Source organism: Octodon degus, unplaced genomic scaffold, assembly GCF_000260255.1.
Source record: "Octodon degus isolate 3935 unplaced genomic scaffold, OctDeg1.0 scaffold00033, whole genome shotgun sequence".
Classification (NCBI taxonomy): Eukaryota; Metazoa; Chordata; class Mammalia; order Rodentia; family Octodontidae; genus Octodon; species Octodon degus.
Genome location: NW_004524609.1, coordinates 2,069,848 through 2,092,001, shown reverse-complemented (window position 1 = coordinate 2,092,001; position 22,154 = coordinate 2,069,848). Strand labels below are relative to the sequence as shown.

The 22,154-nt window shown below is 54.9% G+C and overlaps 2 protein-coding genes across 6 annotated transcripts in view; both read right to left on the bottom strand.

The window, feature by feature from the left end:
- Positions 1-6,373, bottom strand: part of Mrc2 (mannose receptor C type 2) — a 55,009-nt gene extending 48,636 nt beyond the window's left edge. Inside the window, exon 1 of the mRNA XM_023714008.1 lies at positions 5,937-6,373. Coding sequence (XP_023569776.1) covers positions 5,937-6,033 — 97 coding nt within the window. The 5' untranslated portion in view covers positions 6,034-6,373. The remainder of the gene's footprint in view (positions 1-5,936) is intronic.
- An 11,397-nt stretch (positions 6,374-17,770) lies between these two features.
- The window catches only part of Tlk2 (tousled like kinase 2), a 170,502-nt gene continuing 166,118 nt past the window's right edge, over positions 17,771-22,154 (bottom strand). For all 5 annotated transcript variants that reach the window (XM_004630004.3, XM_004630005.3, XM_004630003.2 and 2 more), the window contains one exon: positions 17,771-18,219. In XM_004630004.3, coding sequence (XP_004630061.1) covers positions 18,046-18,219 — 174 coding nt within the window. In that variant the 3' untranslated portion in view covers positions 17,771-18,045. The remainder of the gene's footprint in view (positions 18,220-22,154) is intronic.

Here is a 22,154-nt window from a genome sequence, read left to right as displayed (position 1 = left end):
GCTGGGGCTGGGGCTGGGGCTGAGTGCTGGGGCTGGGGCTGGGGCTCAGTGCTGAGGCTGGGGCTCAGTGCTGGGGCTGGGGCTCAGTGCCCAAGTTGTGCTGGGCTCAGTTCTCAGCACTCGGCACTCAGTAACAAAACAACCAAACAAACAGCACCTGATATTTCAGTCCAGGAAGCAAGGAAGCCTCCCCCTAGCAAGGGACAGTAATAAACTGCCAAAGGAGCTGGGGAGCTCAAAGTTTCTTCCAGAAGGCCTCAATGCAAACCAGGGCCCAGGGCCAGACCTGGGAAGCTGGCCCTGCTGGCCGGGAGGGAGCAGGGCTAGGGCCTCCCGGGCAGCCCAGCGGGAAACAGGGGTCCCAGCAAGGAGCCCAGGAGAAAAGGCGGCTCAGAGGACGAGCCCAGGCTGAGTGCACAGGCTTCCGATGCTAAGTCCAGAAAGCGGAGCACTTAACAAAGCAAGCTGAGGGCAGTGAACCGTGCCACGCGTCTTCACAGAAAAGCGTCCATGAGGGCCGGGGAGATGGCTCAGTGGAAGAAGCGCTTCCCTGGCAAGCTCAAGGACCTGAGTTCGATCCCTGGTTCCCCCAAAGAAAAAAAAAAAAAGTGTCCATGAGTCGCCGCCAGTGCAGCCCCAAGCACTGCCTGGAACAACGCGGCGGCTCTCTACAGCTTGCCTGGGAAAGATCTTTAGGAATATTATAAAATAACAGCTATCACACACAGTGGTCTACAAGATGGCTGCATATGAGTGAGACATATTTGCGCCCACGGCCAGCAAAGTATTGATGGCGGCTCCTGCCATGGTACAGGCTAGGGCGTGGCCTCGAGGCCCTCTTCTTCATGCTGGGAGTCCGAGTTAGGACCCCGCGCTGCCAGGCAGGCCCGAGTCGCTGAGCTGCAACCCCCGCCCTGACTTAAGGTTGCTTCCTGGTGCTCCCTTAAGCTGCCTCCGGGCTCACACACCAGGCAGGGATTCTACACTGAGCCACACTGGCAGCCCGCCCCGCTCCCATTTGCCCTTTTCCTTCTGCGTGCTGTGGCTGCTTTGCCCTGAGCACACGCTTTCACAGCAGAGGCTGTCGTCGGCAGCGGGGAGGACGCGGGCTGCAGGCCCTGGGCTCCTGAGGCCAACAGCCCGGGGCACTGGGTGTTGGGCACCGCGGGCAGAAGCTCCTCTCCTGCACCCAAGGGCAGGTCCAAAGGGGTCTAGAGATGAAGACGGGCTCAGAGGGATGCCTAGGAACTCGAGAATCTGGACAGTGAAGGTGGGATCTTCTTTAGGGTTTAAAATTATATTCAGAAAAAAAAATAATAAAACCACAATTACTTTTAGACATATCCAGGCGTTAGTACAGCATCACCAGTAAGTAATAAGAAAAGGTGAATACAGTGAGGGCATTGGACACTGAGGACTGTCTTCTCCCGCTGAGTCCTTTGGTATTTGGGCTTTCCCTTCTTAACACACAATGCGAAATTCGTGCTGTTTTCATGCTTATTAAGAAACAGTTCTGATCCAGTAGTATGCAGGACGGATCACCTATCTCAGTGTACGTAATCTGCACTACAGCCCTAAAAGGAGGGCACAACCATTCCCCTCTCAACTGAAGCTACTAAAGCTTCTGCCTCAGGTCACACAGCTGGTGAGTGACATCAGTCCTGAGCCTGTCCTGATTTGCACCTCCTGGGAACTGAGAGGAGGGAGGAGCACACCAACCACACCCACATTAGGGCAGCAGGTGCACCAATGAACACACCCCAACCGACTCCCCTTCCAAGCCCCTGAGATGTCATGGACACCTGTGGCTATGGTGTGGCCATGGGAACTGTGGCATTGGTGTGGCCACAGGAACTGTGGCTATGGTTTTTCCTTACAGAAGCCCACAGCCTATCTCCCAAATCTCACTGTGTCTCTTCAAGGTGACTTTTTTTTTTTTTTTTAATATTTATTTATTTTGTGTGTGTGTGGCCAGCTCAGCCCACCAGGGGGCAGGGCTGGCTGGCATGTGGTGCTGGGGGGATTGAACCGCGGTCCCTGTGCTTTGCTTAGCTTAGCTTGTTCTAAGTAGGTGCTTTAGACCACTGAGCCATCTCACCAGCCCCAAGGTGACTTCTGAGGAGAGAAAAAGAAGCCCTCTCCCATTCTGAGGCTCACACTTCAGATAGCACTTGGTGTTCCGCTCCCCTAAGCCAGGGGAATGAAGAGATAGTGCAGGACCGAGTGTCCCAAGGATCCCCTTGTCTCAAGTGCAGTGTCAGTATAGCTAGGAAAGGGCAGGGGTGGGAAAAGCTGCCTGGCAGAGGTCACTTGTGGGCGAGGGCCCACAGGTGGGCATGGGCAGCACAGGCAGAGGACCACAGAGCGGACCATGGGGCTGATCCCCAGGAAGCAGCAGGTTCCACAGCTACTGTCCAGCAGAGGGGCCAGAGCCAGGGGCAGAACACAGAGGAATGGAAGCTTAGAAAGGGACAAGTTTGGGCCCGTGAGAGTTCTGCACCAAGGGGGCAGAGAGGCAAGAAGCCCAGGAGCATGGACGAGAGGTCTCCAGGACTAGGGAAGGACGGGCCGCAAAGGAGCTGGCAACCAGAACACTGCCTGCTGCAGCGAAGGGCAGCCAGCAGGCCCAGCTCCAGGTTTCCCAGGGGGCTGAAGTCAGCGGACCCCGCAAGCACCCCCGAGCCATAGAGGCCCCCACGTGGCCTCCCCCTGGCCTGCTTACTCAGAGCGGAGGAGTCACTGGGATCTGCAGTGCCCAGCGTGAGCTCCAAGGCTGCGTCACCCCTTCAATGGTCTACCCCACCCAGATTTAGAGGACCCAGCCCTGGGACAGCGGCTTTCCTGCCTCTCCAAGAGGGACCAGGAAGGCAACCCTGCTGTGCGCAATGCCCAGAGCCCTCAAGTCCAGGGGCTTCCACTGCAGAAGCAGGAGGAAGTAGGCTCCAAGGTAGACTGGGCCTCAGTTTTCTCTGCTTTCAGTCTACGCAGGCTCAGTAGCCACTGCAAGACCCTGCTGGCCAAGGGTCTGACTAGTGACAGGTGACAGACACTCCTTGCACCCTCCTCCTTGGGAGCCTCCTAAGGATGCCTGCAGGGGCACCTTAAAGCCCCCATGAGGGAACTTTCCGTTCCCTGACATACACTTACCAGTATTTCACTGCACAAAATATCTGGTCTGGTACAGAAGACCTGAGACTCCAAGGCCGCACACGAACGCACATCTCACTGTGACCTCTTTCTAGCATGTAAGTTTGAGCAAATCATCTCACTGCTCTAACGTGCTGACTTCCAAAGGATAAAAGAGTAACGAAGTCCTAGAAGGACAAGGACTGCGAGAAGGGAGCAGCCTGCACAGCCTTGCTCCTCTTTACTGCTTTCATTAATGGTGGATCCAAATGAAGATTCCCCTTAAGTTCACAGCACTTCCATCTCATCTGGCGAAGCCCAGCCCTAAGGGAACATCAGAAAACCAGGGTGGGCCTCCTCCTGCTCCCCCTCCCCCCTCCCCCTTCTCCTCCCCCTCCCCCCTCCCCCCACCCTCACCTGGATGGCGCAGGGTCCCGCCCCTCCCAGACGCCTGTGTCTGGAGCACTGAGCTGGCAGAGATCGGAAGGAGGCCCTGAGACCTGACCCACTGAGGCCTGGCTGGGTGGGCAAGGTGGATGCCTGGTCCTCTCAGAAGGAGCACGGCCCTCCTTGCAGCAGGAGGAACTCCCCGAGGTGCACAGCAGATCTCCTTTCCCAAGCGTGCCTCATTTCTGTACCGAGAGCCCCAACACTTACGCAGGCTTTCCCAGTTTGGCCCCAGTCCTGCTCCACGCTACTGCTCAGGGACGCAGCTGGCTTCCACACGCTCTGCAGGCTGCCCGGCCCATCGGCCAGGTCTTGCACCGCCCTCTTTTCTGCTCTGCAAAGCCCAGCCCACCCAACCTCATGAAGACTGCCTTCTTCTCCCGGCTGCAGGCCTGCAGCTCTTCTTCCATCCCCTGCCTCAGCTTGTCCCTCGCGGGACGAGCGACCCCTTATCCTTCAGTCCGTGCTCTGCAGTTGCACCCTAAGCAGCCCACGCAGGCACCCAGAGGGTCCGGCTTCCCCACGGTAGGAAATGCTTTACATTTCCTTCTCCTTGAAGATGTTGTTTTCTCTGAGGACGCATCCTATGCCCTCCTCCACCTTCCCTCCTCCCCAAGCATCTGAGCGCTGGCTCTCGCAGTGTCTGACCCCGAAGTGCATTTACACAACAATAACAAAGGGGCCCCCTTCCAGGGACCAGCGTGGCAAGCCACTCTAGGAGGAGAGAGGGCTCTGCCAAGGCGCGCAGGGAAGGCCCAGCAGCCCCGCCCCCACTTGCCCTCAAGGAACACTGCGGTGCCCTCTTGCTCTGAGTTCAGTGAGCCTCAGCTGGTGGTCAGGAAGCCCCCACGAAGCCCCTCCTCTGCGGCGCCTTTCACCCCTAGCACGCTGGCTGGCTGGCTTGCTGGCCAAGCATCCGGCGCCTATAATAACTTCCTGGGGTCAATAGGTTCCCCAGTGCTGGGGAATTTCTTCCAGCACCTGGGGCCGAGTGCTCCCCAAGGCAAGGATTTAGACTCAGTAAAGGGGACAAATGAAAGTTAGGAGTGATGTGGCGGGAGCACCACACTTGTGAGCCAGGAAGGCCACAAGACAGTAACGCAGCAACTGGGCCTCCCTCAGCTGGCTGGACAGAAATTCCCCCCTCCGGCGCCCAGACTGCGCTTTCTCAGGGGTGACCCTTCACGAGGCCTGCGCGAGGCACTACATATCAAGAAACCCAGCCCAAGAGGGCAGGGAGGGCGAGTCAGAGGCCGGGAGGCAGGGTGTCCCTTCAGGCTGCGCAGTCTCCCTAATGGGGCTTCTTCACCGAGCACCAGCACCTCCAACTCCCTCTGTCAAAAGCTCCCGGGACTTCGGCTCGGCACTCTGCTACACCCACTCCCAGGGCCTGGCCTTAAAACATGGCCTCGCAGGAACGGCCCTCCTCTCTTCCGGCCCACAGAGGAGACGGTCAGTAGGGCAGGGACCGCTGGGTGCGGCCCTGTTTATCCAGCCATCTATACCAGGTGAGGCTGAAATTCAGAAAGCCCCCCACCTTTAGGAACGTGGGTCACCCTACCCCACCTTCTGCTCAGCAGATGTGACACTAGCGTCCTACCAGGCCACAGCTAGAGGCCCCACAGGAGCTCAAAGCTGCAGACACTGTCCCGCCGGTCCCCTCTCTCGCACTCGCCCCAACCCCCACAGCTTGTACTCTCAAATTCTTGGTGAAGGATCTGTCTGCCCCCACACTTCTCAGCGACACCTCGAAAAGGCAGCAGGAAGGGCAGAGCCCAGATCTGGGATTTGGCTTTCTACTGGTGGCTCGTGCATCTTCCACAGCTGTCCACTATGAAGGGACATCCAGTTGGCCAGCGCTGTCCACATAGCGGCACACGCCTAAACACAGGCGGGCACACACGTCGAGCACACGCACATCCTGCACACGCACGCAGCTCCAGTCCGCGGCAGCACACCGAGGGCAGAGCTGCGTTCCAGCCGTGCTCCGGCCGTGCAGATCTGCGTGCCACAAGCCCTCCTCAAAGGCAGAGTGTGGAGAGAAAATATAAGCACCTCGCGAGGCAGGAGGGGCAGTGACTCCTTCCCACGGACCCAGCCCCGGAACGAAGCGGAGCAGCCTCCCCGCCCAGGCAACCCGGGCGTCCGGGCTGGGGTCCGAGGCCGGCCCGGGCCTCGGGAGCCGCGCTCCTCCCCTCCCCCGCCACATCTGGTTCCACTCAGGTCCTCCCCGCCCCCGGCGCCGGCTCCCTCGCTCCGCGCTAGCTTGCAGGACGTTAAAGCCCGGGCGCGCGCGCCTCGGGGAGGGGCGCAGCCGGGACCCCTCCCCCGCGCCCCAAGTTGGCTGAGCGGCGGCACCTTACCCGAGAGCGCGGCGGCGGCCGCGAGGCCCGCGAGGAGCAGGGCGCCACGCAGCAGGTGACTAGGCCCGGGCGCGGGGGCCGGCCGGGGGCGTCCCATCCCGCGAGCGAGCGCACGGCGGCCGGCGCGTGGGGCTGGCGTCCTCCTCCGGGTCAGGACGAAGTGATGCCTCCCGGGGAGGAGGACGAGGCCGGCAGGGAGGGCGGAGGGAGGAGCGGAGCGGGCGGGGGAGGGAGGTTCGGAGGGAGGGACCCGGCCAGCCCCTCGGCCGCCCGCCGTCGCCGAGCCCCCTCCCAGCCGGCCCTCTCCCCGGTGTCCCGGCCTCGGTCCAGACTGCGTCACAGCACCCGCCTGCCGCTGGAGCGGGGGCGACTGCAAAACTTTGCGCGCACTTCAGGCGCGGTGGGCCGCGGGCCGTGAGGCCGGGCAGCCGGCCCAGGTGGGCAGAGCCCGCCGTCCGCCCCCGGCCCGCCCCCGCCGGTCCCGGCCGTGCATCCCGGGCCGCAGCGCCCTGGCTCCTCCACTAACCCCGGGGGAGGGGGCCGGTGGGGGCTACGGCCGGTTCTGGTGCTGCTTCTCTAGTTTGCGCTGTTATGCGACTTCTCTGTCAGTGTCGCACTTTTGCAGGCCGGGGCCCCATCCAGAAATCTGGGGAAAAATCTGTTCACTAGACGTCCCAGGAGACAGACATCACTCCCACCCCTGGCCTGCTGGCCGGTAGCAAGAGGACCAAATGGAAATTTCATCAAAGGAAAGAGAAGCCAGTTAATTCAGCGTTACGCAACAGGTCACCCCAGCGCAGGGCCCTGGGATGGACGTGAAGTCCAGCCCCACTTCTACCTCTGATTTTTGAGCAACCTTGGAAAAGCTGCCTGGGATGGCTGGGCTACAGCCCAGACTGAGGCAACCGGAGACCGTGGGTGCAAAGACGAAAGTCTTCCCAGTAATCATAGGAAAATATGAAACTAATACCCATTTTGTTTTCTGGGTTGTTCACCCTGGTACTTTCTTGAAAATAACAGATTCGGCTTTTCTGCCTGTTTATGATTCCTGCCTTTAGTAGTCTTTCCTCATCTCTGCATGAGCCATGGGCCGCAGAGGCCGGGTCAGCTCTTCTGGTCTCTGACCACTAGCCACATCCCGCCCCTGAAGCAAATCTCTGTTACTCCACAGCCCACTTGAGCAGGTCTGAGAGGGCCAGGTGCCGTTCTTTTCTCTATCTTGGCTTTTTAGGGATTTTTTGTGTGCGCAGGGTCACGCTACACAGCCCAGACTCGTAGTGATCCTCCTGATTTCTGCCTCCCTAGTGCTGGGATTACAGGCATGTGCCACCACACCTGGACTCCATGGCTGGCTCAGCGCGCCCGGTGGCAGGGCTGGCTCAGCATGCGGAGCCACGGACCAAACTCTGGCCCCTGTGCTTACGTAAGCAAGCACTTAGTCTGTTGAGCTGTACCACCGGCCCTTGTCTTGGCTTTTTGAGGCAGGGTCTTGCTATGCAGTTCAGGCTGGCCTTGAGCTCACTTTGTAGCTTTGGCTGGGCTGGAACTCTCAAGTGTGCATCGCCACATGTGGCCTGGGTCCCATCCTGTAAACTAGTGCTGCTTTGCTGCCCCTTGGGACACGGCATGGTGTGGCAGGCCCTGAGACCCAGGCCCCTGAATACCAATGACCCAGTGGCTTTTGGCTTCCCTGTCAGTCCTATCATCTGCAAGAGGTAGGAAGACCTGCCCGCTTTGGCTACGGTGCTCCGTCTGGACAGCCAAAACAGCCTTCTGGAATGGCTGGATCCCCACTTCCCCACCAGCAGGGCAGACGCTGGCACCTCCCTGCGGGCAGGGCAGGAGCGTGACATCACCAGAGTGTGGTGAGGCCTGAGCAAGCCCCCTTGACAGCTCAGGGCCTGCCAGGACACAGCAGTGCGGCTGGTTTTCTCCCTGCCTGCTCGCACGCGTCCACCGCGGCTCTGTGCCAGCGCCCCAGGAGACTTGGAGGAGCAGTCACAGGAGCTCCCTTTAGGGAGGAGAATGGACAGTTTCTGCATTCCCAGGCTAAGAGATTCTGCTGATAGGCTGAGGAGCACAAAAGCAAGCGCTCTGTCCTAGCAGGGATGCAGGGCTGTCCAAGCCGCTGAGGCCCTGTTCCAGTCCCAGCTGGGCGTCCATCTTCCTGTCTAGCACCTCAGGCTTCCTCAGCCTGTTTTTTTTTCCAATGTGTTTGGTTGTTACAGGGTCTCACTACACCACTTGGACTCGTAGTGATCCTCCTTTTTCAGCCTCCCCAGCGTGGGGATTATAGGCATGTGCCCCTATGCCCAGATTTTCTGTAGCCAGCTCAGCTGGCCCTGGGGGCGGGGACCAAGCCGTGGTCCCTGCTGCGCTGGCCTACGCAGGTGCTTCAGTGTGCTGAGCTGTCTCGCCAGCCCCCTCAGCCTACTCTGTAGATGTCCACAGCCACCACCCGTCTTCTGTAGAGCTTCAGCTCCGAGGACAGCAGAGCTGCAGTTCTCCTGAAAAATCCTCCATGCTGAAGATTGTCTGTGGGACAGGCTCACGGTTTGCAAGAGCACTGGGGTTGTGAGGCAGGGGCTTTTGAAGAATCTGGCACCGGGGCTGGCCAAATAGCTCATCGGATTAAGGCACCTGCATGGCCCAGGGAGACAAGCACTTGCAAGGCTTGCTGTCCTCGGAGCTCAAGCTCTACAGTAGACCGATGGCGGCTGTGGACATCTACAGAGTGAGTAGGCTGAGGGGGCTGGCGAGACAGCTCAGCACACTAAAGCACCTGCGTAGGCCAGCGCAGCAGGGACCAGGGCTTGGTCCCCGCGCCCAGGGGCAGCTGAGCTGGCTACAGAAAATCTGGGCATAGGGGCACATGCCTATAATCCCCACGCTGGGGAGGCTCAGCTTGGACAGTGCGGAGGCCCAGGCCTGGGCCCTGGAGGTGCAGAGGGCTCCAGCTCTGCGTTCATTGCCGCCTGATCTTGAGCCTCGCTGCCTGAAGTACTCACTGTGCTCACGGTCACTTTGCAGAGGTCGCCTCTTCCCTGGTTCTGGGGCTCAGCAGCTAGAGGGCGCCCAGGGGAGCAGGGCACCCTCAAGCAGCCAGGCCCTCGACATCAGCTGTAGGAAAGGAGACCATGAGACAGCCTAGCTGGGTGTAGTGGCGCATGTCTGTAATCCTAGCACTAGCGAGGTTCAGACGGGAGGATCATGGTGAGTTCAAGGCCAGCTTCAACTATGTAGAAAGACCTTGTCTCAAAAAAAACAAACAAGCAATCTGAAGAATTAGAGGCTGTGGAGAAAGGCTTGGCCAGCTGTTGCCTGGGACAGCTGGCACAGGGCATGACCCCAAAGGGCACAACCCTGTACAGAGTAGCCAAGCACAGACCTGCGCTGGTGGCATCTACCCTTTCTCCTCCAGCGGCTCAACCACAGAGCTCCACAGCAGTTCACCTCTTGCACAGCCCCCAAGATCCCAGAGGGGTGTGGGCTAAAAAGAGCATCAGGCATAGGATTCAGGCAACCCCACCTCAGATCTGGCTCCGCCTGCTCTGGACTGCAGCCTTGTGTCCTGTGACAGCTACCCCACTGGGAAGTCTTGTGGCTGGCGTGTCTTTTCTTGCCTGGACTACTCAACCATGGCCACAAGTAAGAAACTGCGGCTTTTCCTATGCCTTTCACTTCTCCCTTGGTGTGGAAAATACGTAGAAGGGCTCCCCCAGCCCAGGAAGGCCTGAGTCTAGGTCTGCTTACTCCTTTATAGCCACTCCCAATCCAGCCTTTTCCTCTCTGGGGAATAAGAAACAAACTCGCTCACAGCCCACTGGTGGCCAACCTACAGCAAGCACGCTGCAGCTGGCTGCTTGTTGTTACTCAGACCTCTAGAAGCTTTGCAGCCGGTCGCTGTTGTAGCCCCACCCAGGAAGCAGGAGGTGCACACTTCCTCCCTGAGTGCAGACAGGAGTGGCTCAGGCTCCCAAGAGTTTGGGACGCTAACTCCCACTTGATTGTGGTTAGCTGTCAGCACAGCCCTCAAGTAAGCTTAGGAGAAAACTCGGGTGAAAGTGTCGGGCTGCAGAAGCCAGTACCTTTGAAAGCTTGTCCCTGCTTGGGAACTTGACTAGGTCAGGGGCAAGCTGACAAGTGGCGTTCAGGGAGAGGTGGATCGGACTTGGGCAACAGCAGCCGGGAAAGGAGGGTCTGCACTGCGAAGCTGAAAAACCATCTGCGACTGACTGGAAGAGGTTGTCCGGAGCTGCTGCCGCCCTCCCCACCTGATGGAGCAGTCAGGGAGGGAGAACATGCTGTCTGCTCTACCAGGGCTCTCTGGCCTGCAGCTAGAGCGCAGCCAGGTGGAGCTAGGAGACCAGGCCCCCTCTGGCCACGCTCTGGCTTCCCTCTTCAAGATGTCCCGGGGATGGTCTTGCTCCCTGCTTCCACTTCCCTAACTGAGAGAGGATAGGAGGGAGGGGTTTGCTCTAGCCTCAGTTGCTTAAGCTCTGAAGAGCTGAGCCCAGACCCTCCCGTGGAACGAGAAGCACGGGATGGCCTGGCAGGGCCAGCACTTCCTCCTACAGCCCAGGCCTCCGTGAGCCTCAGCTGGCTTCCCATCTTCACCTCAGCCCCACCGAGCTGGGTGGATCCTGTGTGTGCGTGTGTACTGGGGACTGAGCCCAGGACCTTGCACTGAGTTACCTCCCTTTCTCCTTCCCCTTTGAATCAGTAAGTGAGCTAAATTACGAGTTACTCACCCTGGGCTTGAACCTATGATTTCCTGCCTCAGCTTCCTAAAGTGCTGCTACTGGTGTACACCACTACATACAGCTGTGCATTATAATATGAAATAAATGTCAAGAAACTACAAACGAGCAGAGCTTTACTTTATGGAGTAAGTACTGGCTCAAGATGTTATGTGTCTTGTTGTGGGCTGCCAGCCACTGAATCTCAGGAATACCGTTACTGGGGCCAGCGAGATAGCTCAGCAGTCTAAAGTGCCTGCCTAGGCAAGCGCAGGGACCTTGGTTCAATCCTGGCACCCCAGGCATACTAACTGTGCCCCCAGGGTGGGATGAGCTGGCCAGAGTCTAGGTATAGTGGCAAGCGCCTATAATCCTTGCACTAGGGAGGCTGAAAGCGGGACCACCACCAGGAGTCCAAGCTGTTCAGTGCGACCCTGCAACAACCAAATACATTTTTTTTAAAAAGTGTACTGCTTTTGATGGCTTGTGCAGCTGCTCTGGCCTCCCCAGTGGTCCTTAGGCTAGCGAAGCCCTGCGCCTGGCATGCCGTCTGAAGCTCGTCCGCGGTGCACCACCCTGGAGCCCTACTGTCCTGCATGCCCTCAGCAGCGCCCCCCCACCAGGCCCCAGCAGCGAGGGCCCAGAGGTGGCGGCCGGAGGCCCCCCGAGTGGAGTTTCCAGACGCTCAGGTGGTCAGCGCGACTGGGCAGCATGAGTGAGTCCTAGGGGAGAGGGCCTGGAGGGGTCTTGGAGGGAGAGCATGCGAGAAAAACACTTTGCTAGCAGCACCTGCTCTTCTCATTCCTATTAATTTATTTTGAGACGGGGACTCACTCACTGTGTAGTTCAGGGTGGTCTTGAACTCTTGGCGATCCTCGTGCCTCAGCCGCTCTGGGCTGGATCACGCTTCATTCCTCTAATCCTGCCTACCTTTTGAAGTCCCTAGTGACCTTATCTCACACTGTGGAACTTATCACACCTCCCAGCTGATAAAGGAGTCAAGAGCAAAGTCACTGTGCCCCCAGCCACCCCAGCACCCACCCCAGCACGCCATGAGAAGGCTCTCCACAGCTATGTCAACACATGTGGCAGCTGTGGGGAGTGTCAGCGCCTGAGCGCAGGCTACACCGCCAGGTGCGGTGACCTGGGCTAGTTCTCACATCGGGCCCCATCTTCACCCTGCTCCGTGACTCCAGATCGTGCATGGTTTCGTCTGGCTGACATGGGCGGGAGAACACTTGCAGAGCTGGGCTGTGCTAGGACTGGGGGACTACAGAGGGCCTAAGATGTGACGCAATCACAGCTCCTGGAGGCAACTCAGGCACACGGCTTCTCTTTCAGGCCTGTGCCCTGGCTGTCCTGTGTCCTGTGGCCAGCATTCCAGGAGTCCCCGTGACTCGCAGACGCACCTAATCTGGCCCCAGCCTGTCTCCCCGCCCTCTTCCAGCTTCACAGCAACCTCACAGCCAGGACCCAGGACCCCATTCCAGCCCACCCAAAGGAAATACAGGAGCGGGAGGCAGGGCCGGCCTAGGGCTATAAGCGAGATGACAAAAACCAGATCACCTGGGCCGTGCAGCGCTAAGTCTTGTGGAGCCAGCCCCCTTTCCCACATGCATGCCTTTCCAGCCAAGGGCTGCTGCCGACTGGCTGGACCTCCAAGTACATGTTTAAGGGCTACTAGCCAGGAGAGAGAGGAGGGACAGTGACAGGATTAGGGTGGAGATATGGGAGCCTGCGCACCCAAGTACCCCCGTGCCACAGCTACCTCTGCCTCAAAACTTCCCACCCACTACTATCACCAGGTCCCTCCAGCCCTGGCGTGCTCATGTGTAAGCCAGGGACATGGCCCTGCCTCCCTTGCCTGTGCCTAAGCTGTACAGCGGCACAGCTGAGAAACTTCTTGGCAGAAAAAATTCCCTCCCCCTTTGACAACACTACCCTCTGTACCCCTCCCCACACAGCTGCCAAACAGGGAAGGCCAGTGCACTGAGAATGGTACAGCTCCCCAGCTAGGCATTTCCCACCACACCTAGGAGCCTGAGCCAGGGCCAGACGGGTGCGGCTGGGTCTGTGTGCAGGCTCCTCACCGAGGGTCTCCAGCCGAAGCCACACACACACACACACACACACACACACACACACACACACCCCTTTTACTGACTCCAGCACAATCACACACTTGTGTTTCCTACCTCCGCCAGGTCCCAGACCTGCTCCCAGGCCTGTGGTTCCCCACCACCCGGAGCTTGCAAACACCATGTTCTCCCTGTACGCTGTTAAGCACATATCCCAGCCCTCCAACAAGCTGTAGTCCAGCGCCGACTCTCACCCCAATCCAGACTTCCTTTCCTGCTCAGAAGCAGACTCTTACCTCAGCCAGGTCTCTCCTGCAGCCCTGGCCCCCGCAAGTCAAAGGAAGACATGAAACGTTAACTCACATGACACCAAGTTATTAGTATTTTAAGAGAAGGCCAAGGGTCAGCAGCTTTGTCCACAGGACAGTGGCTCTTGGGGGTACTGTCAGGTACCTTCCTGAGGACCTTGTCTGGGTCTCTCCTGCTGCGCCCCACAAACAGCCTGTGCTTGCCGACAGTTCTAGGGGAGTGTAGGGCTTAAACCTTTCACCCCAGAGTAGGACATAAAATAGGACGCATCTGTCTCCTGAGTTCAGGAGAGGCCCAGGGCGGGGGCTGCAGTCCAGGGGCAGAATGCCTGCCACAGCCACCTTCTCAGTGGCTCTGTGCTGGCTCCAACGCCTACCAGGAGGCAGGGCGGGGCTGGCAGCCTTCTGGGTTCCTCCTACAGCTGTGCTCCCAAACACATGCCTGGCTGGCATCACCCTGAGGACGGCAGGAGGCCAGTCCTGTCGGTGGCAGCTCCTAACCAGCAGGAAGGAGGACCTAAGGGAAGGTGGGGCAGGTGCAGCTCCAACACCCAGGTGGCCCTGCTCCCCGCCGGGCGCCTGCCTCGGATTCCACCAGCAGTCTTGGAGCTGGAGGGGTCCTGCTGGCCCTGGAGGCCAGACACTGAATTGAACGACAGGCCGGAGGGGTGACCTCCTCAACCCCTGAGAACCAGAAGACTCTGAGCCTTGGCGCTGTGAACATGGGGATTCTAAGACAGCTGTTTCACTTAATGGGTCTTGTGATTTTTTTGTGGGCGACAGGGTCTCCGCTCGGCAGTTCAGGCTGGCCTTGAACTCTTGGCACTCTTCCCACCCTGGCCTCTTCTACTCGACGCAGAGGGATGTGCCGCCATGCCCAGCTCTGTGGTTTTGTGTGTGACCTTTTCAAGAGTCACATTTTTAAAAAACTCCCTCTTATGTGCCGGGCATTTTACTTATCTTACCTCTACTCTTTACTCCTGCAACGCAAGGAGACACCACTGGAGATTGAACTCAGGCCCCTGCGCTTGCCAGGCAAGGGCTTATTCTACTGAGCCATCTCCCCGGCCCCACCTCTAAAGATTGCAGAGGTAGGATTTGAATCTAGATCTGATTTTAGGCTTTTAACTGAGTGTTTCTGCCTTAAGAAGAAAAACAGATAGCTTCAGCATTTGAGCGGTGAAGTAGAGATGCTCAGAAGAGAAGGTGGGTTTAGATTAACTCTACACTGCCGGGCTGGGGAGATAGCTCAGTAGAGTAAGTGTTTGCCTGGCAAGCGCAGGGTCCTGAGTTCAATTCCCAGAACCGTAAAAAAAAAAACAAACAACCAAAACTGTAGACTGCCTTCTTGGGAGAATTAAGCTCTAGACATCTACATGATAATGTTTAATGAGCTATTTTTAAAACTAACTGTTAATTCAGGGCCAGGGAGAGAGCTTGGCGGTCTAAGTGCCTGTCTGGCAAGCTCAAGGACCCAGGTTCAATCCCCAGTACCACATGCTGTGCCAGCCACAGAAATAGGGCGTGGTAGTGCATACCTATAAGCCTCGTGCTGGGGCTGCTCAGACAGGAGGCTCACTACCAGTCTGAGCTGTGTAGCAAGACCCTGTACCAAATAAATAAGTAAAAATAAATAAAAGATTTTTTTAAAAAACAACTTAATTGGTGTTGGAAAGAAAACCTATCTTTCCCAGACTGGAAAGAAAGAGCTCTTGGACGCCACCCACTGGGTGTGGCGTGCGCAGATCTTCCCTACCACCCTCTGCATGGCAGTTGCTGCTTCCAGACCCAGGCCGGCTCCCTTTCCTCAGACCCCTCGCTCTGTCTTCTCCCGACCCGAGCACTCGCTCCTGGGCTGTGCGCTGACGCTGGGCCGCAGCTCTCCTGTCGCTGGGGTTTCCGCCACTGAGCCCCGTGCTTGGCTTACAAGCGCGAGGGCATGCATGAAGCAAGGCGCCCAACGTACCTGGGGCTCTGCCGGCCGCTGGACACCGCGCTTACTCGGACCTCCACGGAAAGGCCCCGTTGAAGCTGCAGAGCTAGAAGAAAATCAAGAGACTGGGAGATGCACTTCAGAAAACTTACTTTAATAATCCTTCCTCCCTCCACCCCATTTGGGAAGTCCAAAACAGTATGGCCAGGTTTTGTTACAAATTAATACACATATTTGGTCACTGTGTAAAATAAATCAACACTGTGGCAATAAGGGACTGTCCTTGGACGAAGTGGCGCCCACACTAACAGAGCACAGCACTGGGATGCCCACTCTGCGGCTTCGCTGGCTCCTCTGAAGACTAAGGGCTGTGCATATGGGAAAGGGGTCCTGCCCAGGCCGCATCCAGGCCCAGTCAGAGCAAGGGGAGCCGGTGCTGTTCTTCAGGAAGAGGGAGAGCGGACAGCTGGACAAACCAATCCATTTATGATGAAGGTTGCAGTTTTTTGAATTTTTGCATGAAATTCATGTTACCTACAGAAATTCAAGGAACAGGAACTTAAAAAGAAAAATGTTCATCCTGTTCTACTGTTAAGTGCCATTCCCAAAATGGAACACTAGGCACACAGGGGTTAAGTTCTTATTTACTGATGGGACCACAGGAAAAAATGGAGACAGTTAAGTTGAAAGGAAGGCCTAGAAATGCCCCATCTTTAAACCTTAAAAAGGTAAAATTTGTGCTCACTTTCACAGCACATATACTTTAACAAGTTACAAATTAAAAAACAAAGCTTAAAGCTGGGCATAGTGGCAAATGCCTCCAAGCGCTGTGGGAGGCTAAGGCAGGGGGAGTGCCCAGCTTAAGCAATTTAGTGAGTTAGCCAGGACCCTACATCAAAATAAAAAACAAAAACAAGAGCTGGGGACATGGCTCAGAGCAAGGCCCTGGGCTCCATCCTCAGCGGTGGAGGTGGGTGGCAGTGGGAGGGCGTGGAAAACCAACCATCACGAATCAGTGAGCTCACTGGAAAAGAGAGCAAGGCACACCGGTGTGCTAGCGCACGCCTAGGACCCCGCCGCTCCCGAGGACGAGGCGGGGGACTGACACGCACTGACCTACACAGGGAGACCCTGCTCATGTGAAAGAACCAGTAGTGCTGGGAGTGGAGCGCTTGCCCAGGATACAGCAGGTCTGGGGTCAAGCCTGAGCACTGAAAAGAAAAAAAAAAAAAAATCAATAAGGTAGTTTTTGCAGTACCAGGGACTGAACTCAGAGCTTTGTGCTTGCCAGACGGGCAAGCTTATGCTGCTGAGCTACCTCCCCAGCACTAAACAGTTCTCAAAAGTTTGGGGCCCCGAGACCCCGGGAATGCCTGCCTCCCTGGGAACTTCTGGGTGCAATGCTCCCCCTCCTTCTAGAGCACCCAAGCAGGGTTTGGAGTTACCTTGAGGACAGAGGTGGGCCCACAGAGTGCAGAGCGGAGCTGGACAGTGTGTCCTCCTGAAGCTTTCGTACATAACACGAACACCCAAACCAACCGCTACTGAGGACGCACCGCCTTGCCCCACGACCCTGCCTGTGCAGGGAACGCACAGGCCCGAGCACCTCTTCTTCAAACACGCTGGCGCAGCGCTCCTGCCGCGCGTCCGCAGCCCTCCACGCTGCCGGCCGCCTGCTCAGGCTCTGGCCTCCTGCCCCCGGCACGCGCGGCTGCTGCAAGGGCTCCTTGCCTTCACTGACCAACCACGAATCTCAGAAGCGACCAAATTTTTGTAAAAGTTAATTCCAAAAGAATTTTCACAGCTGAAATACTTGTTTTCTTTGAGATGATTAAAACAAAACAAAACAAACCACTTGATGCACGGGGTTAGCCAGTGTGTACGCGCACACAGACACACCAGCACACACCCACCAAATTTAGGGGGCTCAGGGAAGGTTTTTTCCTGCCAAAAGATCTAACAGAGGAAAGCTTATGTACTAATCAAGTTTTAATAACATGGTTAACAAGAAATGTACACCAGTTAGCAAGCACACAAAGACCGTGGGTAGAACTACCGACGCCCAGAGCGTCTCTTCCCAGCCTTTTTTCTGCCTACCTTGGGAACAGAATCGACAGTTACTACATTCAGAGAATCCAGGAGGACTGCATGGACAGATGAACCTTTATTTAAAAAAATAGCACTTCAAATAAATTAAAAGGGATAACCGTCAAGTGTTCAAATTGTGAAGAAATAGCTGAAAACCTAGAGAGACTCCAAGGCGCATCTTCTAACCTCGCTCCTGCCCAGTGGCAAGCGCCACACCTCTCGGCCGCGCCCTCCTTCCCTCCCGGGGAGCCAGGGGACAGCTGCGGGCAGGAGCCCACGCAGAGCCGGGCTGCATCTGGCTGGAAGGAGCACTGCCACGTATCTGCTAATACGGCTTTCACTTTATGACCAAATGTATTCTTTCAAAAATAAAAAAGGGGAGAGGGAAGCTGCATGTTTTTAAAAACTGAAATTATTTAGGGATAAACACTAACTCTAGTGCCTGTAACGGGCAATAGCAACTTTTTTCCTCCGAAGTCAAACACCATCCCCAGCTGAGCCTTTGTGCTACAAGCTTTTCAGGAGATGTTACCTAAAGTTTATTAAAAGAAAAGAACAAGTTTAAATATAGACACTGGACTAGCCCAGGCTGTATTTTCAAGTCCACATTCTTCATCTGAAGCACTGCATCAGGGACACCCCTGAGTCTGTATGTGTTTAAGTTCACAGTACATGGAACCAGTTTTCCTTTTTTTTTTTCCTCTCTCAGAGCAGCCACGCACAGTGGCCGTTGACGCTGAACCCTGGATAGGGCCTCTTCCTCTGAGGCTGGGCCCGAGCTGCCCAAACGTTTCTCCTCATGAGAATCGATGCTGTCATGCTCTATGGATGGGAAAAAAGCGAGAAAATAAAAGCACCTGGTACAGGTTTCATGAGATCCGTTCGGATTTGCTAGGTTCCAAACCCGCTGCTCCATGCCACTTCCACCTCGCGCGCTGAACAGGCGTGGCCTCGGCCTAGGTCTCAGTTTGAAGAACTGTTATTGGAGGCCCCAGAGGTCGATGCAATAGCAGCTCCAGCAGGGCTGCTTGTGGACACTGACTTTCGGATGTGCGGCAGCAAGTAGGGATCACAGGCCAGCTGCTGGACATCAATGCGGTCCTCCTTTCGGTATGCCAAACATCGCCGGATAAACGCCTGCGAAACAAAGCTTCTTGTAGGAGGTTGAGGCAGATAATCTCAGCATCCTGGAGAGAACCTGAGACTCTGAACTTGTCGCCTGGGCCCACTGTAAATGGTTCCTAAACTGAGGCTGCGTAAGGGCCTTCTGGAACCACCAGGCAGCCAAAGAAGTCGAGGGCTCAGCATGACGGCAGCACAGCGCTGCACCTACTAATCCCCACTCTGCTGTACAGGAGGCCGGGTTTTTCCTGAAGAGGGGAAGCATGGTCTCTGAATACTCCTGCCCCAAAGCACTGAGATCAACAATACTGACAACACACCTATACTATTTAAATGATGGAACTTAACCCAAAAAGGGGATACAGATCAATGTCCATTTTGTATCTGTGTATTCAAAGTGGTTAGGATAGATATATAGTTACATTCTCTTAATGAATAGAGGGATTTGTTCTAATGGTGTTTGTAAATAAGATATCATGTCCCCATCTTGTACAGCAATTAACCACTAGGAAGAATGTATGCAATGTGTTAATTATTGAAACTGTCCTACCAATTTGGTTTGAAACTGTCTCATTGCTATTTGTTTATCAATAAAATTATGGAAAAAAAAACAATACTGACAACAAAAATCTCTTGGGCGTGGCTGGAATGCAAGGAAGCAGTCTAACTTCCTGGCCCTGCATCTCCAAACCAGGGCCTCAAGCGAGCTTCGACTGCTACCAGGTGCAATGCAAGAACTGACAGCCACTGAGGACACATGGTGTCACAGGCTGCGAAAGGCTTTCCCTAGGACCTTATTTGTTTCTGGAAGATCATTAAACAAATGATCAGGTACTAAAGGGAAAAAGCAAAGGGAAAAAGACTGCATCCCCAAGAGTACTGCAGACATCATTTAACACAAAGGTCCTTTTATGGATTATTTGGCTATTCTTGCTGTTTTTCTTTTTCTTTATTTTTCTTTTTTTTTTTTTAATCAGACAGTTCTATTTATACTCAGTTTTGTAATATAACTATTCAATCATTTTTAAAAATTAAAGTGTCATTATTACGGAAAGCCTCCACCTCACCGGAGGCCAGTGACACTATGACAACTCAGGCCGCAGAGGATGGCAGGGTGCTGCTCCAGAGCCCTGGTGGGGGCCGAGTAGCGTCCTTCCCGTGCTGTGAACACCCAACTGCACCAAGAAGTAACACTTACAACAAAATGTAAAACAGAAACTAGTGTTTAACAAAACATAAAGTAAATGTCAAGTTCTGTCCTACAAACTTGAAGGTGCTTCCTTGATTAAAGTATTTGGAAGATGTAACAGATTTATAGAAATAAATACAAGGACCCCTGGCCTCTGAAACCGATACTTTCTAGAGATTCTAACATGGAATTAGAGTTGAATTGGTTCTTTTGGATCAAAAAGAATTTCTGTTACCTTAAATATTCTTTTTTTGGTTGTGTTTTGTTGGTGGAACTGGGGATTGCCAAAAATTCCTTGCGCTTGCCAAGGAAGCGCTTATTCCACTGAGCCATCTCCCAGCCCCTAAATGTTCGTTTTTCATGGAAATCATATCACATGATTGTATCCTTTCCCCCTTTACACCGCATTTAATGGCACTGGGCCAAGCATGGTGGCACACACCTGGAATGCCAGCGCTCGGGAGGCTGAGGCAGGAGGATCACTGTGAGTCTCAGGCCAGCCTGGGCTACAAAGTGAGCTCAAAGCCAACCTGAGCTGCAAAGCGAGACTCTGTCTCACAACAACCAACCATCGAACGGCACCAGGCTGCTCCCATCCCTTCCCCTGCCTTGCCTGTCGGGTGGGCTGTAAGCTAGAGCCCACCCTTGGGCTGAGCTCACCCACCTCTGCAGGGGTGTCCCCAACTCCCAGGCTGTACATGGCTCCACCTTCACATCATTCAAGGCCCTGCTCAAAACTTAGCATTAAGATCTCCCAGGCAGCAATCAGAAAGAAGTTTCCCCGCCCAAACTCTTTACTGATTTCTTTTTTTTTTTTTTTTTTTTTTTTTTTTGGCGGAACCAGGGATTGAACTCAGCCCATTGCGCTTGCCAGGGAAGCACTTATTCCACTGAGCCATTTCCCCAGCCCCCCTGATTTCTTTTCTTTACAACATTTATAGTCATCTGCTGTGCACTGGGTTTTGTTTGACCGTCTCTCCTAGTGGCATGTAAGAGTCTCAGGGGTGGAGCCTCGTCTGTGTGGCTTACTGCTACCTATTCACAGCCCCAGCCCCACTACCTAGAACAGTGTGCAGTGACTAACAGGCTCTCAGTACTTGTAGGAGGGAGGAAGACAAGAGGGCCGGGGTTGGAGAGAGATATTTACAAGGAGGAAAATGAGGAGAGTAGAGACAATCAGTGGAAGACCTGGAGATTCTTCTCTATCCTTTATAGAAGTCTAACAATTTCTAATGTTTTTAAACATTTAATAATCTATTTAATGAATAAATGCCAACATCTGCCAAAGGTAGTATAAATAAATGGCGACTTGACAGATGATGACAATTGAGCATCTGTTAGGCAGCAGCACTAGGCACCACTCTGCGCAGTGCCTGGGCACCAGCAGAAGCTACTGGAGGGCCGCGACGCAGCTCAGAGGCACAGCACCTGCGTGGCAAGTGCAAGGTCCTGAGTTTGATTCCCAGTACTCAGCCCCACAAAAAGGAAGCTACTGAAGGGACAGATGAGCCACCCCATTGGAGCCTTACCACCAGCCTGTGGGGCAGGGGCTCTGGCCTCTACTTTATGGATGAGGAAAAGCTTCTCAGAAGGTTTAGGCAAAATGACCCAAAGTCACAGCTAGAGAATTCAGCACAGACACCAAAATTAGGCCTACCAGGCTTCAACATTGAGGCTTTCTCCAGCCCTCTCCTAGGAAAACAGCACTTGCCTTAAGAATATATTACAAAATTTCTCTTGGCAGTTCTAATTTCTCTGCTACAGAGTATTTAAGCTGCTGAATGAAGGTGAAGAAAATAAATTTAAGATTTTTTTTCTCCATGTAACATGTCAGGTCACTTGGCAAAGCAGTTTCTTTCTCATCTACTTCACGCTGGGAAGGAACAGCTGGAAGGTACACTGGGAGGAAATAGCTGGAAGCAGCCACTGCTAACAGGAGCCACAACCTGGAACTCGCTTGACCTTTAAAACCGATGGATGGCTGCGGCCTCCGGTGACATGCAGCTCCACCAGCCCGAGCAGGACTGGCTGATACACAGAGAAAGCAGGACAGCAACAACAGCTCGCTGTCCACCTCTCACTCCACACTGCCTTGGGCTGCCTTCATTTCTTGGGGTTAGAGGTAGGAACTGGGGACCGATCCAGTGCCTTGGCACTGAGCTACATCCCTAGTCCTTTTTATTTTAAGATGGGGTGGCGCTAGGTTGCTAAGTAGTGTAGGCAGGGCTCTGCCCTGTGCTCCTCCAACCTCGACCTCCCAGATGCCGGTATGTGCACCAGGACGGTGTGCGCCACCATACCCAGCTAGGTACTCGCAATCTATCCCATAGTTCTTGCAGTGAGCTGTATCTCTGGTCCTTTGTTTTCAGAGACAGGGTCTCATTATATAGTGCAGGATGGCCTTGAACTTCAGCAATCCTCCTGCTTCAGCCTCCCCAGTACTGGGATTACAGGCATGTGCTACCACACCTGGATTGTTTTTAAAGATTTTGAGACAGGGTTTCACTGAATTCCCCAAGCTGACTTCAAACTTGTGGTCCTTCTGTCTGAGCTTCCCAAGCAGTTGAGACTATAGGAATATGCTACTACACTCCGGCCCCAGTACACTTTTATGAATGATTTCATCTGGCCAACAGCTTTAGAGAATTTACTGCTTGCCACTCACCATTATTTAACCCTGTAGTTCCATCCACTCATCCATGAGAACAGTCTATGTTGCCTATGATAGCCTTCAACTAGAGATCTTCCTTCCTGAACCCAT